General features: G+C 48.5%; 1 protein-coding gene across 2 annotated transcripts in view; it reads right to left on the reverse strand.

Annotated features, from left to right (window-relative positions):
* The window catches only part of LOC147426846 (putative cyclic nucleotide-gated ion channel 20, chloroplastic), a 114,931-nt gene that overhangs the window by 75,625 nt on the left and 22,870 nt on the right, over positions 1-16,436 (reverse strand). For both annotated transcript variants that reach the window (XM_086498511.1, XM_086498510.1), the window contains one exon: positions 12,013-12,204. In XM_086498511.1, coding sequence (XP_086354637.1) covers positions 12,013-12,204 — 192 coding nt within the window. The remainder of the gene's footprint in view (positions 1-12,012; positions 12,205-16,436) is intronic.

Raw genomic sequence — 16,436 nt, forward strand, 5'->3', positions numbered from 1 at the left:
GATTTATAGAGCTGGCCCCCAATCAGAGTGAAAGGCCTTGACTTCAACAGCAATCTCCTCTTCTGCAATGGAGATGCCTTCTCTGGGTACAGCCCAGTAGATAGAAAATGAAGACCTCGCTGTACCATTCTCGTGTTGTATCTATTTTAAAAAGACTGCTATCTGGAAAGTCACCGCAATCCCGGTAGCTTCTTCACCTGTGTGAATGTGAGAGAGGTGGTCAACCATTACATGTTGCTTACGAGGACGGAGTACCACTTCAAAATCAAACTCTTGGAATAGGAGAAGCCACCGCCATACTCGACCTGCGACCTGTGGCTTATTAAGCAGATAGCGCAAGGCATGGTGATCAGTAATAATTGTAAAGTGGACCCCTACCAAATAGTGCCGAAATTTGTGTAGAGCATATACTATAGGCAAACCTTCCCTCTCTGTGGTGCTATAGTTGCGCTCTGCTTTGGTGAGTAGGCGACTTGCATAATGTACAGGGCGATCCAAGTTGAACTCTTTGCTAGGCTGAGTCAGCAGAGCACCCACAGCCAGCAGACTCGCATCAGTATGCACATGAAAAGGTAGGGGCCAATCCGGGGCAACTAGAATGGGCACTTCAGTGAGGCGTTTTTTGAGGTATGCAAATGCTTCATCCTCTGGTGTAGACCACTGGAAGGGAACAGCAGCACTGGTAAGCCGGGTCAATGGTTGAGCCACCTGTGCATACATACGTATAAACCTGCGATGATAGCCGGTGTGACCCACAAAGCTCTGAACACCTTTGGGATTTATGGGAGGAGGTAACTTCAGGATGGCCACTATCTTCTCTGGGTCAGGTGCTAAACCTTGAGCAGACACCACATGGCCCAACAGTGTCCCCTCGGTGACCAAGAAATGACACTTGTTCGGATTGAGCTTCAAACATGCCTCTCTGCACCTGAGGAAGACTGCAGAGAGCTGAGCAAGATGCTCCTTTAGATTTTCTACTGGGGTTGAGCATTGAGCACCCGAGAAGGTGGAAAAGTCGTCCATGAATATGCGAAGGTGATCAGTAAGCAGAGGACAAAAGATGAGATATACTATGCGATTGAAAGAAGGCGGTGCATTTTTAAGCCCAAAAGACATTCTAGTATAGATGAAAATACCCCAGGGAGTTATAAAAGCTGTTTTGACTTGGTCGTCAGGATGTATTTCTAACTGATTGTAGCCACTGAACCCATCCATATAAACTATACAGTACATGGCCAGCAACATCTTCAAGGACTCTCTCAGTGAAAGGGGTTGGAAATCCATCCGGTATTGTGACCTTATTCAGAGCCCGGTAGTCGACGCAAACTCGAATTTTGTTGGACTGCTTCTTTGGGGCAATAACCATAGGAGACAACCATTCTGAGTGCTCTACTGGTACAATAATACCTGCTTCTTGCATTTTCTCCAACTCGATTTTGACTGCTTCTGCATATTTGGGATTCAGTTTGTAAGCCCTTCCTCTGACTGGCTTAGCCCCCTCAACCAGAGGAATTGTGTGGACTCCTAGCTCTGCTGGAATTCCCTCCAAATCGTGGTAAGACCACGCAAACACATCCTTGAAAGAGTGCATGAAAGAGATTACCTGGTCGAGTATAGCGGGATGATCCCATAACCAAGCGGCTAACAAGATGGGCTGATGGTTGTCAGGGCCGCCTAGGTTGACCTCTCTGACTGGGTCAGGCAGTGCAGTGGGCGAGGCTGCGTCAGGGATAGAAGACCGTGCCGCCTCTGTGACCTTCTGGACATTATGAGTTGGCGTTTGATCAATGTTGAAATCAGCATACTCTTCCTGCAACCATCCTGATGGAAGCTCTGCGAATGGTAAATCCTCAGATACCTCAAAGTGCTCCGGCATGGGTGGAGAGTCAGATGGAGTGGAGGCTAAGGAAGGAGCCGGGGTGTTGGCCATCTCTTGCAAGGGAGACTTTTTCCCCCTTCTATGGTGGGTTATAGGCTCACCCAGGCCGACGGTTTCCATCAAGGGACCCTCTGAAGGATGGTCACCAAAGACCGGTCCACTTGGTTCTGGAGCACTTGGCTGACTGGGATTACTGGCTTCAAGTGTAGGATCAGGGGAAGAGGGTGAATCTGTTGTCAAGGGTTGAAGAGAGACTACATAGCATGGCATCGAAGATGTAGCTTCTAACCACTGCAGTAGGTCTTCATCGGACCCATCAGGAGGGGCCGGCTGCTCCAAGTCAGGGTTTGACTCTACTGACAAAGAGCTATGCTGAAAGACTAGATCCATGCCACCTTCGAGAAGAATTTGTTGCATTGGAGAGCCAGGGGTATGTATCCACATGGCGTCGTTTCCCCAGTCATGAAGTGCTTTCGTATGTCGCAACCACGGCCTACCAATCAGCAAGGGATAACCTCCCTCTACCTGGGGAAGATGAACTACCACAAAATCTAAGTCAAAAGTGAAATCTTGTACCTTCAGAGGTACCTTGTCGACTATGCCCACTGGGTAGACTGTTCTCTGATCAGCCAATGTAACAGTGAAAGGAGCAGGTCGGGTAGGCTGTAGACCTAAGGCCCTCATAGTGAATTCGGGCATCAAATTGATTCCAGATCCACCATCAACGATGACGCCGGATAGCTGCTGTCCAAGAATAGATACAGTGAGGCGAGGACTTTTATAATCGGTGAGTGGAGCAGTTGGATAGGAAATCAAGTAAGACTCTGAGGGTTGTACAGGGAGGTCCCCGCCACTAGGCCCAACCCCCGGGTACAGAGACTGAATGACTGACAGGGTGTCACTTCTAAGTGTCGCTTCAAGCTTTAGCATGTCGTATAGTGACACCTGCTGAAAAGTATTTTTCAAAATGGCTTCTGTTGTGGGCTTGGCGCCTTCGAATTGGGCTCCTTTTGGAAACTTAATCTGTTCCAAGTCAGCCACTGCTTCTAAGAAGGCTCCATCAATGTCAGATAACAAGGAAGTTGGTTTGCTCTGAGCAATTGGGAAGGACTTGTCCTTTGCGTCAGGTAGACCAGATTGGGGAAGTGGAGACTGGCGAGGTGGACCTGTGGGTAGACTGAGACCAAGAGCTGCTCTTTGTGCCCGAGTAAGGACACCAGCAGGCTCCTCCACTTGCAGAGGCTTAACCACATGAGTAGCAGGTGAAGGTTGAGGCACGGTGTTCACAGTAATCAAATTTATCTTCGGAAAGGTGAATTCAGGCTGGTTCTGAGTCGAGCCTGAAGACGTGGATGCCCTTTGCTTGGGACAATCCATACTGTAGTGATCCTTCGAATCAAGGCAATGACGACAAGGAGGGGACCCCTCGGGTAAAGGACACTTGCTCTGATAATGCCCATATTCTCCGCATCTGTAGCAGAGTATGGGCCGATTGGAAGGACGAAACGGAGGACGAGGTGGTTGCTGCATGGAGTTGGAGGCTGAGGTGTAGAAACTTTGGGGAACTGAGGGAGTACTGGCATGATAAAAGCTGTGGGGTGCAAAGTTGTTGTGCATACCTTGCTGCATAGGGGGTGTTGTCAGCAGAGGAGGCAACTGGTTTTGATGGCCGTAGGGTGAGACCATGTTGGATGCAGGCGCTAGCCCTTGTTGGAGAGAAGGACCAAGATTTTGTTGTATTTGTCGCAATCCCTTGAGGTAGTAACAATCCTTATCCTCATGTCCAGATTTTTCACAGAAGTGGCAGTAAACCCGAAGGGGGCATTCCTGTGGGGGGTGCCCTGGAGAGCGGCATGAGCTACACCAAACCATAGCCTTAGTCTCTTGCTGACACTTGAGCTCTTCTAACTCGCGTTTAGTCTGTTCCAATGCCTCATTATGTGTAGGCTTCTCTTGTCTAAGAGAGAAGGACCTCTCCTCTTGAAGAGCTCGTTGTAGCTTTAGGGCTTCCAGTTCCCTGCGTAAAGAAGTTAAAGGATCAGTAGGACTACCTTCAGAGAACACAAAGGGAGTATCTATTTGAGGAGAGTTGTTGAAGAGCTTCCTAGCCCCCTCTATTCTAGTAGCAACTGCGATGAACTCGTCAAGAGTGGCGTCGGGTCGGAGACTCTCTCGGAGTTTTTGTTGAGAAGTTTTGGGAAGCGCCTTCTCCACCCACTTTTTAACCATGAATTCACCGGGTTGTTGGGGAAGCTTGGCCACCAGTGACTTAGTTTTAGTCATAAGCTCCGCAAAAGTCTCCTCAAGCTTGAGCACCATGTTGGCCAACTCATCCAACACCTTCTCCTGGTAGTCACCCGGCCTGAAGGCTGCACAGAACTGCTGTCTTAAGGCTGCCCAAGTTGCAAAATGGTTCTCTGCAAATTGGCTGTACCATTTATCTGCTAGGCCATCCAAGGTGGATGGAAATAGTACCAAGTAAGCATCTTCTCTGTTCAGCCCACGTCCCCTACAGAGAGATACAAATCTTCTTGCATGGTCGTCAGTATCTTCTGAAGAAAGCCCTTTGAAGGTAGGGAACTTGATGTTCACCTTGGCCAAAACACTAGCTAGTGGCTCCATGATTCTTTGCTGAGTCTGTTGCACAATAGCTTGCTGTAGCAGAATAGGAGAGAGCTTTTCTGGAGAAGGTGATCGCGAAGATGGGGAACCTGATGACGAAGGAATGGGTGAGAGCTTTTCTGGAGAAGGTGATCGGGAAGATGGGGAACCTGATGAAGGAATGGGTGATGTGATATGTGGAGGTATAGGTGATGAGGTTGAAGGGTTTCTACAAGGTGTCAAAGGTCGTCTTCTGTGATAGTACTTCAGAGGGCTTAGTAGTGGGCTTTGACGCTCAACTGACCTCCTTGTATGTGTCATGCAGTGACCACCAGTTCAACCAAGTTTGGGCAAGAAACTTGTGAGAGGTCTAGACTCCACCAAACCAACCAGGTAAATGACTAGACTCGGCTGGACCAAGGACGAGACCAGGGACGAGGAGGACTAGACCAGGGTCGAGGAGGTCTAGACCAGGGACGAGGATAAGTTGGACCAGGGCGAGAAAGGACTAGACCAAGGACTAATGGACCAGGTGAGAGAGGAACATTGCAAAGCAAGGTCGGCGAAGAAGGCAGGCGAAGCTAGATCAACCTAACCAGCTTCAAGATTTGCACCTCACAGAGTGAGATTTCAGTTGAGGTCCCACCGTGATCGCCAAAATGAGAGCACCTGTAGCGCGGATAATGTGTCGTGCTCTCTACAGTGTGGGTGCCCCTCAGTGCAATGTGCGTGACAATCTCACTCAACAAATGGAAACTCTCTCAAACAAATGAAACACCGAAACAATGGATAACAACAGAGCCACAGCAGTGGACCAGAACATATGGACTCGACTAGCTCACGGAACCATGTACAGACTCAGGCGTGGCAGCACACTCAGCTCCAGCCCAGGACTCACAGGTACAAATGGGGTGTCGAGGCTCAGATGTGCAGGGATGGTGAAGCAGTGCTCTGTGTGAGACTCTCTCTAGACGACTAAGTGCAAGATAAGATAGAACTGCCCCCAAAACGACTACTGATATGTACAACCATAAGAGCCACCAACGGCCCATAAATGTCCAGCCAGCTAAGTCTATCTCCAAACTGAGTGGTGGTGGTGACCTGGCCACGATGTCCACCAAACCACCGTAGGTACCCTGCCACGTGGCACTCCCAGCCCAAAGGGTCCGTCCAGTGTGAACCAGACCAACTGTAGCTAACTGTCCAACTGCCTGTTCTGTGAAGTGACACTGTAGCAGGCTACACCGGTGCTTCATTTACAGACAAAAGGGCCACTTAGCGAAGGCCTGTCCTCGCAAGAGATCTCAACCCACAGCACCTGCGCAGCCTCTCAAGGTTGAGCGGGCCCAGCAGACAGATACCCAGGAAACACAGGCTGATACCTCGACAGAGCCCAGCGATCAGCTAGCTGATGGCTAGCAACAAGTGCCCAGCCGCCGTTGACAGGGACGGGCTCGCCACACTGCCCCCCCTGGTGGCCGTCCTCCTGCAGCTCAGCAGCAGTGGGTTCCGACAGGAAACCGTTTTGACCCCCTGCAGCAGGAGTCCTCTAAGGAGGCCCCCCTCCACTGCAGGTCCACCTTCCCCCCCCCCCCCCCCCCCCCCCCCCCCCCCCCTCATCCACCTTCAGACTCCTCTGCTCCGCCCCCTCCTCCTCTCTCTCCCCCTCATCCACCTGCTCCTCTCTCCCCAGTGGGGCCTGCAGCCTCATCTCTCGACCCATCTCACACTCCTCCTCACACGCAGGGGACTGGACACATCCGCACCGAGACGGTCTCTGGGTAGTGCTTTTGATACGAGTCGCATGGCTCGAGAGGGACAGCCCCACCTGAGGACGCCTGTTCTGGTCCAGACCTCTCCTTTTGCAGCAGTTTCTCATGGTTTGACCAGCTTCGACATTCACAGATGATGGGACTTCTTCGACTACAACTTCACACGCTTTCTTGGTAACCATCTTCCGACCTGGAGGAAGCTTGTTTTTGAGTTCTTGTCCTCTTTTTAGCAACCCGAGGCACTAAGGCTCTGGATACAACGGTGGGTTTCTCCTTTCCGCTGTGCGGTAGGGAACATATGGAGTGGACCCTGCACACAATGCTTGACTAGCTCCAGGTCCAGGCCACTAAATTCTCCCACCACACAGGGGACCTAGGGATGAGAGACTTGTTACAAACACTTTGGCCTCTAGACAAGTTTAGCGTGACGCCGCCGGATGCAGCAAGTTGCAGGCACATTGTGGAACACTTGTTTGCTGACACTCAAGCCCCCCTCTTGCTATGTATTCATGCATGAGATTCTTGGACAGAGGAGGTGGCCTTACGGATTGCACGCTCGGCTTGGGCTTGGGTGGGCAAGTCACTTCAGTCACACCTGTCTAGAGGTCGCTCGGACTCCCCGTCCAAGCCAGCCTCTAAGATACCGAGGTTGGCTACTGCTGCAGCATCTCTTCTCTCTAACTGATTCCATGAGGATTATCTCATGGAATGTGCAGGGATTAGGAGGGTCCCAATTTCAACGTCAGAGGGGTCGATTGCGTCAGAAGCTTCAACAATGCCTTGTGGGTGGTGAGATCGATATTCTTATGCTACAAGAGCATCATCTCTGTGAGAGCCGCATTAGACTATGTGGTCAGATTTTGTGTGGTCGCTATGAGACATTTTGGTTAGCTACATTTGGACCTGAGGCATCCAGGGCGGGGTATGGATGACTATTGCGGACTCATGGCAGCAAGCTATTGTGGGCAGAGATGTTATAGTGCCAGGCAGGGCACAGTGCGCCCAACATGGCAAGTGCATGAGCAGAGTTTTGGTCTAATGTTGTTGAGTCTCTGCCGCATGCAGAGCAATGGTGTGTTGGGGAGTATTTCAACATGTTGGAGGACCCCTCTGACAGGATTGGAGGTGGCCATGCTACAGTGCACGAGGCTGAGTTGGCAGCTTGGGGGTCAGCTATGTGTGACTATGAGGGTTTCTGATGTTTCGCAGCACTAAGGTTTCGTGAGACCTCCAGACAGCCTCTCTCTCTCTCTCGCTCTGACCGCAAGGTAGGAGGAGTGAATTTATCACGGATAGGTCGCTTCTACGCCAGTGACCACATTTGTGACATGGGGGGATCTCTTTGCATCCTGACAGGGACTACTTTTTCCGACCACGCACCAGTGATTTTCACTGTGACAGACAGACAGAGGAGGGGGGGTGTGATGCTACACATCCCCGAGAGGATCTTGCTGGATCCAGAGCTTAGAGAGCGAGCGGAGGCACTTTGGACAAAGAGTCTGGCCACCAATGCTAATAGAGTGGCCTTTGGACTGGCAGAGCTTAGTCGCTTCTTCCTTCAGGAGTCTGCAGCTTGTTTGGCTGCAGCTAGGGAGGAGGAGAAGCGTCTTCGACGGGGCATTGTTTCCTTATAGAGGATGCAAGAGCAGCATCCAGACAATCCTTGGTTGGAGGAGCGGCGTCATGAGTTTGCCTTCTATCAACACGCATCTCAATGGACCCGGGTTGGTGACAGAGTTTCTCGAGAGTTTTTTGCGACAGTGGGGCCACGCCATGCGCACACCAGTGTTAGTCACTTGAGAAGACCTGACGGATCAATTGCTTCAGAGCTTGAGGATATGCGTGCAGTTGCTACTGACTTCTATGCAATTTGTTGTCAGCTGAGCCTCAGTCAAAGCGCCAAGATGCATGCAGAGAGCAGGTTTGGGCACAGATGCCTTGCCTTGTTACCGAGGAGATGAGACAGAGACTTGAGCTTCCCCTCCAGCTAGAGGAGCTCCATGAGGCCCTCAGAGCACTCCCCCGAGGTAGTTGTCCAGGGGAGGATGGCTTTACTCCCATTTTTGTCTTGGAGTATTGGGACTTGTTGGGTTCAGATCTTTGCAGCCCATTCCAATACGTTTTGCACACTAGCAAGATGCCTCACAGCATGAGTGAGGGCTTGATTTACCTGATTCCCAAGGAGGGCGGCTCCTTGGATGAGATTTGACAGTGGCGACCCATTACCATCTTCAACTCATGTTACAAAATTCTAGCAAAGGCTCTGAGCTTGAGGATCCAGCCACTACTAGAGAGCATTATACATGGGACCTAAACAGGCTTTGTCAAGGAGCGTAGTATCCTTGACAACATCTTTACTTTCTTGGAGGCGTCAACCCTCACGTGTCTCTGAGGAGAGGATTTGGTGATACTCCTCGATTTTGAGAAGGCCTATGACAAAGTTGATTGGGACTTCTTGGAGGGCACTCTACGTAGGATGGGCTTCACAAATGCTTGGATCAAAGGTGTGTCAGCTCTCTACAAGCATGCACACAGTCAGGTTCTTTTGGCAGAGGGAAGAGGGGAGCGTTTCTTGCTCACACGTTCCATCAGACAGGGCTGCCCTCTTTCCCCCTTCCTCTTTCTATTCTATGAGGAGGCGATGAGCAGATTTTTGACTTCTCAGCAGGTTGGCTTGCATGGTCTTGAGCTCCCTGTCAAGGCAAATGAGCTTCTAGACATTGAGTTTGCCGACGACTCAGACTTGTACTTGGAGGGCCAGGAGGCCAATCTACACACGTGTGAGCAGGCTCTTGAGGTTTTCTATTGTGCATTAGGCGCACTAATTAACTAGAGGAAGACAGTAGCTTTCTGGGTTGGCAGTGCTCCTACGCCTGATTGGTCACCAGGTGAGGGTTTTAAGTGGATCCCCCCAGGGACTGCAGTTCGTTACTTGGGTTGTCAGGTTGGCATGGACTTGTCCCCTAAGCAGCAGACTGGTCACTGCTCCCCTCCTCTTGTCCATTCGGAGGAAGTTGCTCCATTGGAGCTCGGCACGGCTCTCTTTGGCAAGCAGAGTTGTAGTGGCCAACCACGTGTTGTGGTACATTACGTCTTGCTGGATCTTCTTGAGCTCCTGTATCAACCAGTTAGGGAGGCTGAGCAAGAAATTTCTTTGGTCAGGGCGTGACACTCAATTTTCTTGGGCCAAAGTAGCCTGGCAAGTCATCACTCTATATGTTCTCAAGGGGAGTTGGGGATCATAGATCCAGCACAGCACAGCAAAGCCCTTCTTGCAAGTTTGTTGTTAGAGGACTGCTTCTAGGAGAGGAGCCCTGGAAGGAGTTGTTGCTTCAGCGGCTTAGAGCTCGAGTGCCTCATGCAGGAGGCCCTTGGAGCCCTTCCATCAGGTGGATTTTTACACAGATGCGTAGAGTTGATCTGAGTAGAAGACTGGAGGATCGATTTGCGACGAGCCTGCTTCGCTCTTGGGAGCAGCTACGGAGTGGCCTGGAGGCATGGAGCAGCACCAACCCACTTGCACAGAGGAGCGCTTGAGACAGCCCCTTGTTTGAAACCCCATGTTTAGCACTCAGTGAGGCCACTTGGTTGGTAGTAGGCCTCATGTTTCTTGGGGTCCCATGGCAGAGGAGCCATCAGCTCCCAGATGGATGGGGGCGGGCCTTCACGCGACTAGAGGTCCTCATCGCAGTTTGTGCTTGCTCGGAGTCAGTACCCCCTATGTTCTTTGAGATCCAAGGAGAGAGTCGACTTCATAGAGTCCCAATAGAGGCTCCACACGTTGCAGAGTGTTGTTTTCAGAGGATACGAGTAGTGGGCATCTGTGGGAGGACCTGTGTCACAAATCCTTACCCAGCAAACCTTAGATAGCCCACTAGAGGCTTTAAACTTGGGAGAGCTGCCCTTTGGCACGAGTGCAATGGGACCCTAGAGAGTGGTTTTGGAGAGACCCCTTCTCTTCAGCCGACCACCTTGGGATCCCTTTCTTTCAGTACACTGTTCGACTGGGGCGTCACGTACTAGCAGCACGGAGAGAGGCTCATCCTGCTGCAACACTTCATTGGCAGAAGGAGGGTCTTACAGCTGAGTTCCTGTCAGGTTTTTGGGAGCGGTTGTGGGACTCTAGACAGCCGAGGAGAGTCACTTTGTTCCAGTGGCTCGTTGCACACAAAGATACAGTAGTTGGGAGCTGGCTAGTACACAATGACTTTTCGGCAGCCTATGCAGCTTGTGGTCATTCTTTCAAGAGTCAGCGACATTGTCTGTGGGACTGCCCCATGGCATAGCAGGTTTGGCTTCGGGTTCTTCGGCTGATGCCTGCTCTTTCCACAGCTCGAAAGTACACTTGGGGTGTTGCAGCCTGGTCCACTCTTACAGGCCCTGCGCTCTAGTTTGAGTTGGCTTCCAAGTTCCACCAGCAGGATGATAGTGATCCATGGGGGTCGACCTACACTTCAGCTTGCCACAGAGCTTACCCCCCATGAGTGGTGCAGTGAGAGAGAGGGGTGTTGGGAGCACCTGACACTCTCGTTCATTTGGCGGACCCGCTGCTTCCGCATCTTCGATGCTCGCCCTGTTCCACCAGCAGAGACTGTTTGTGATGTTTGGCTGGAGTTGGTGATCCACACTCTCAGGGGCCAGTTTGAGAGACTCCAGGGCAGTTCCGACCGCATGCGGGAGCGCAGAGAGTCTTTCTTGCGACTCTCACGCCCAGGGCCATTCTTCACCATGGTCCAGGGTGCACCCAGATGGCACTACCTTCCACCTGTGTGGCTCTTTCCTCCTCCCATTTCGTGATTTAGTCCCCATTGTACATATTCTGTTTTTTCATTGGGAGAGTCTCCCCTTGCTGTTGATATAGACCTCTCTAGTAGAGGTGATTGTAGCCCTATGGGCAGTTTTATTAACTAATGGAAGGATCTTTTTGTCGGAAAAAAGAAAAAATGATCTCTATTACAGTTTTACGCTCGTGGTAGAAATCCACCAGTCCACTAATCATCTCCATTGATACCGCTTAAATGCTATATCTAGCTATGCAATCAATGGCAGGAAGTGGCCGCCTAAGGAACTAACAATAGCACCCCAATTCTCCCTCATTTTTACTCCTAAAAACTATTAAGACCCATGACAATTTAATTTAGTATATACAACATATGCGATTTGGCACTGCACCCTAGATAATATATAACCATCTTAAATCATGCTTAGAGAGATGTCTTCAAGTGTTTTAAATAAGAGCCTTGTACATGAGCTTTTCATCCTCAGAAATCATCAAACTGTAGAATGGGTTTCTGCAAGGTCAAACTGATAAGAACTGGTGGAAGATATTTGTGTACAAATCATTGGAAGGGACAGAATGCAAAAAAACAAGCTGTGATCAAAACATGTCTCTTAGCATTGCAATTCAATGAGTTTGACCTCTTATACAAAACATTGTTAGCGTATGGAACTCTAGTGAAATTGCATGAAAGATAAGCAAATGCATCTCTTTAAAAAATTAAGAAAATGAAAACAGTCGACCACCTGTAACTGCCTTTTTTCAAGCTTCAGCCTCATAAAACTAGGTAAGGAATGACTACTGTCTTGTCTTTTTTTGGATAAGCAAATACATATCTAAAAATTTTAAGATAATGCAAATAGTCGGCCACCTGTAACTGCCTTTTTTCAAGCTTCAACCTCATAAAAGTAGGTAAGGAATGACTGCTGTCTTGTCTCCCACAGACCAAAATCCCTAGGCAAATAAACCATCAGAGCATGTACCTTCTTCACTGAGAAAAGTAAGAAGAAGAGAGGATCCAGAAATATTCCAATCAGGCATGCAATGACAAAGAACTGATTCCACTTCTGAACAGTCTTGGTGTGTGGATTTACAACAGCCAAGAGATATAATTTGCTCCACCCTTCTAGTCTTGACTGGACATTCTTTGCCCTATCAAACAGCACATTTGACACCTGCTTTTCAACAAATCTTACTGATTAGTGAAACCAACTATGCGTATGTATAAAAAATCAGAAGCATTGACACCTCCATACATCACAAAAACACCAGTCATTCTCATTTTTAAGCAGAAATTTACTTTCCAACTTTTAAGAAGTTCATGGCATGTCCGGAAAAGCATTGGGCCTTTGACCATGAGAGTTCATGACTTAATTGACAGCATGCCAACTAATGCACGCAAGAAACAACACGAAGAACACCCTCAGGTCAGCCACGGAAGATCACTCACACAAAAGCACAAAATCAACTCCAAAAATTCAAACCATTTTCACTATTTCCTGTAGCATTGCCTCCACTTGCATAGACAGAACACTAGTTTGCCTTGTGTAAAACCCCTAGCTTCCTCCCTCAATTCTTTGTCAACAGACATTCATGGAAGCTTCATCAATTCCATATACAATCCCCCACAAAACCTTGAGGAAAGAAAACCCTAATTGATACCCTTACATACGCAATAGCAAGAGGAAGCAAGACAGGACTCCACTAGTGCACCATAGAGAAACCATGAGAACGATACACGACAGAGGGTGAAGATGCCAATATGCAGGCATAAGCGAGCACACCCAGTGCCTACCATCAGAGCACCATGACTGCTGTGGCATTTTTTACCTTTTTTGACCCAAAACATGTCATTTTTGGCCATTTTATGACTAGGTTTTGCAAATTTAATACGCCCTTTTTCAAGAAAAAATCCAAACAAAGTTGAAAAGAAGGCCCAAAACGTGCAGAAATTAGCTCCAAAGTATATTAACGTAACACGCTATGCTTTTTGAGTCATTTTAGCAGCCACATATGCCAGAATAGACAGCCGAAGACACAGTGAAAATCCAATGGAGACCTCGACTCCCAGCTGATACTAGAGAACACCTGCAATGCCACATACATGAACAAGGCAACTGTGGAGAAGAGAGATCATTGAGGTAGAAGAGACAGGACATCTGGAATTGAGAGAGAGAGAGAGAGAGAGAGAGAGAGAGAGAGAGAGAGATGAAATGAAATGAAATATTATATTAACGTCTTCAAAAGGCCAAAGTGACCTGTGAGACCAGAAAGTTACAATGTGGTGGATCTGATACAAAGTTAGTAACAAGATGACAAAATGACATGATGACAAAATAAAATACTATGGAATCCTAGACTGCTGAGTGTGGACTAAGCTGATAACTAGATCACAGGAGATCCAGCATCGGTCGCTGGCGGATCGCATCAATCTCCTCCATGGTCAGTAGTCTGACCGGGCATCGTGCATGTCGAGCCAAAGTGACCCGGATCCTCTTCTGCAGCCTTTGTCGATGTTGTGTAGTCCTCCGTAGTCGTGGGCGTCTGGATCTCCCCAGCTCAGTCGCTCGGTCGATTAGTATGCCTCTGGTGTAAAGCGACGAGCTCTGCTGTGGTAGTAACTCCTCCGGGTGTCCAGTGGCAGCTCTAAAGAAGTCTGTGATCTGTCTCTGAGACTGGCTAGTCTTTCCTCTCATCAAGCTCTCTCTGTGTCTGCTTTAATGTCGTAGGAAACTATCCCAAGAGACCTTAAAGATATATCCGACAAGGAGAGTTGAACTCGAGAGAGACCTGGAAAAGGCTCTCTATGCTGATCACAAAGCTGCATATACAAGTGTCCTTGGGAGGTCCAGCATAGATGCTACATGCCTTTAATGGAATCTCCTTGACACACCACACTGCTACTAGCACTACCAACTGCTCCTGCACATTAGACCTCTAGCAACAATTGGGAACCAACCGAGCAAGCACGGGAAACAGCGGATCTAGACCACCTCCCGGCAAAAGGGAAGATGTGCCATGAGTATCACAAAATCTGGTACTGCTGCTCCGAGTACATGGCTACGGCATGTGGAAGGACCTCCGGGGAACTAACTGGCTGCCCCTCATACTGCATTTACTCTCCATCTGCAGCTCGGTCATGGCTGCCCAAAAACGTTGGAGAGACTGATGCCAAAGACGCTAGGCATGGCTGCCCACTCGCCGCCTCTGCATGCCCCCTAGGGCATCCAAGGGAGGGCGCTCCCCTCTAGGGCTGATTTGCAACACCTCAAGGTACTCCCCCAGGGGGACTAATATAGGTCCCCCCTCTCATCAAGGCACAAAGGCCACTTTTAATTCTAATGTTGATAGACCCCAAAAGAAATCTCTCTCCAATCCAGATGAGTCAAGCATTCTAAGCTTCCAAATAAATAAACTCAAGATAGGTATCCAACACTCAATTGTTTGAACTCTTAGTCGAGAAAAAGGCAAATGCCATATTATTCACTTACTACTAGACTTGTATCACTAATTTATGTTACTATGCTACCTCAATTTGAGAATAGAGACAAAAACTTGTGTGCCTAATATTGCAATATACCACTATTTGTATTTAAGTATTTCCCTAAAAAATAGGGTACTACATATTTTCCAATTCTCTACATTGTAACATCGGGCTACTATCCCCATGGGGTACTAAATTTTTGGCTGAAGTTTTTGTTTGAGATATTCACGCTTGTGGCCACTCTATGTGCCATTTTCTATAGATTTTAAAACAGAATATACTAGACAAACCCGCTCCTCGAGCTCCCATGGCTGGGAAATACCCCAATAAATGGGGAAATGACGAGAAATGGAGCCTGCTGGCTCATGCCCTAGGAAAGCGAGGGAACGGTGGGGGAACGGCAAGTGAAAAATATAAGGCTACACGAGCCTACATGGCCATGGAACCTCACCTTAAGCAAGAGGGGATGTCACGTGCACATGGCTCTGTGTGCCCCGCCAACATGCTTCATTGACCTCCAGAGCCAATTTTGTACATCCTCTCTAGATAGGAGTGTCTTGAATCATAGGAGGATAGTACAAGTGATTTTGTGAGCCTATTCACAAGACCTGCATATCCGGAGGAGTCCATTAGATTAGGCTTTCAAGTTTTAGAGCCCTCTTCATAAATGGTTTGTACACGTGTTTTGACAGATGTTGTTACACCACGGTGGGCATCTAGCATGACGTGCATGTAGTTTTAAGTTAGAGGGATCCGACGAGCCATTCCCCACATCAATCGGATTCTTGGGTTGACAGAGGTGCGACTGATGTGCAACAGTTTCACCAAAAACCTTTGCCAAGTCAAGTTTGTTAATAATATTTTTATAACTTTGTCTTCCAAGTTTTCCCTACCTGAGTCCTTAGCGGTTCATAAGCAAGATTTGTACCCTATAAAAGAAGCAGATCAGCCAGTGTTTTGGATCATTCAGAGCTAGCACCGGAGATCAGCCCTTGGCATTTTTGCTTCTCCATCCGTGCCGGATCAGCCCTAGCAGCCAGGGTTTTCAGTTCTCACTCTTTCCATTGCCGGAGATTGCTTGGATCTGCTTACGCTATCTTCCTTGCTGTAGCCCGGTACTTCCGCAGCCCATCGAGCCTCTTCTCGACCATTCCCTCGCTGCATCAAGTGCTCCAACTGCTCCATCATCATTTGCATTTTCAGCTCTTCATTCCTCTCACATCGGGAGCTACCCCTTGGTGGCTATCAGCAACCCCTCATTGAGACAGATCCAAAGGTGCATCAAATCAGCCCCGGAGGTTCTTCTTTTGAAGAGTTACAGCAGTGACATTCCCGAATTGATTCAATAAAGCCTACTCTGAGGTATTGCATGTGTCTACATATTATTTACGCAATCAAAAGAAAATACCACATCGGCAACAATGTAGGGGGGCCTTGAGAGGGTTAGTTGGGACCCCATTGGGCACTCTCCCTCTACACATCTCTACCTCTCTCTCTCATTCTCTAAAAGGAACCATCATTCGTGTGCTACTTAAAAGGAACCATCATTCGTGCTAAGTAGCACACATTTAAGCGAGGAAAGAAGTAAAGATTTGTGGAAGAGTAAAGTCTAGATCTTATCAACCATTCAATTCCGCTACACTTGACACCCTTACCAAATTGCCCTTCCCAATATCTTGTCAAATAAGTGAAATATATATCAGGAATAAATTAAAAAATGGGATCTTATTAGGCTATTCATTTGAAACCTTAACACTCTGCAGCTCAGAGTAGACAAATGTAGGAAGACCACGTCGATGAAGAAGCTACCATGGACATCCAGCAAAGGATCCTTACCATTGGATACACCTCAATTATGCAAACACCCACTTATTTCTAAATAGAATTCCATCTTAAGCACCGGTTTCCTCACAGAAAATACTT

This window comes from Adiantum capillus-veneris, chromosome 24 (assembly GCF_014529385.1).
Source record: "Adiantum capillus-veneris isolate H3 chromosome 24, ASM1452938v2, whole genome shotgun sequence".
Classification (NCBI taxonomy): Eukaryota; Viridiplantae; Streptophyta; class Polypodiopsida; order Polypodiales; family Pteridaceae; genus Adiantum; species Adiantum capillus-veneris.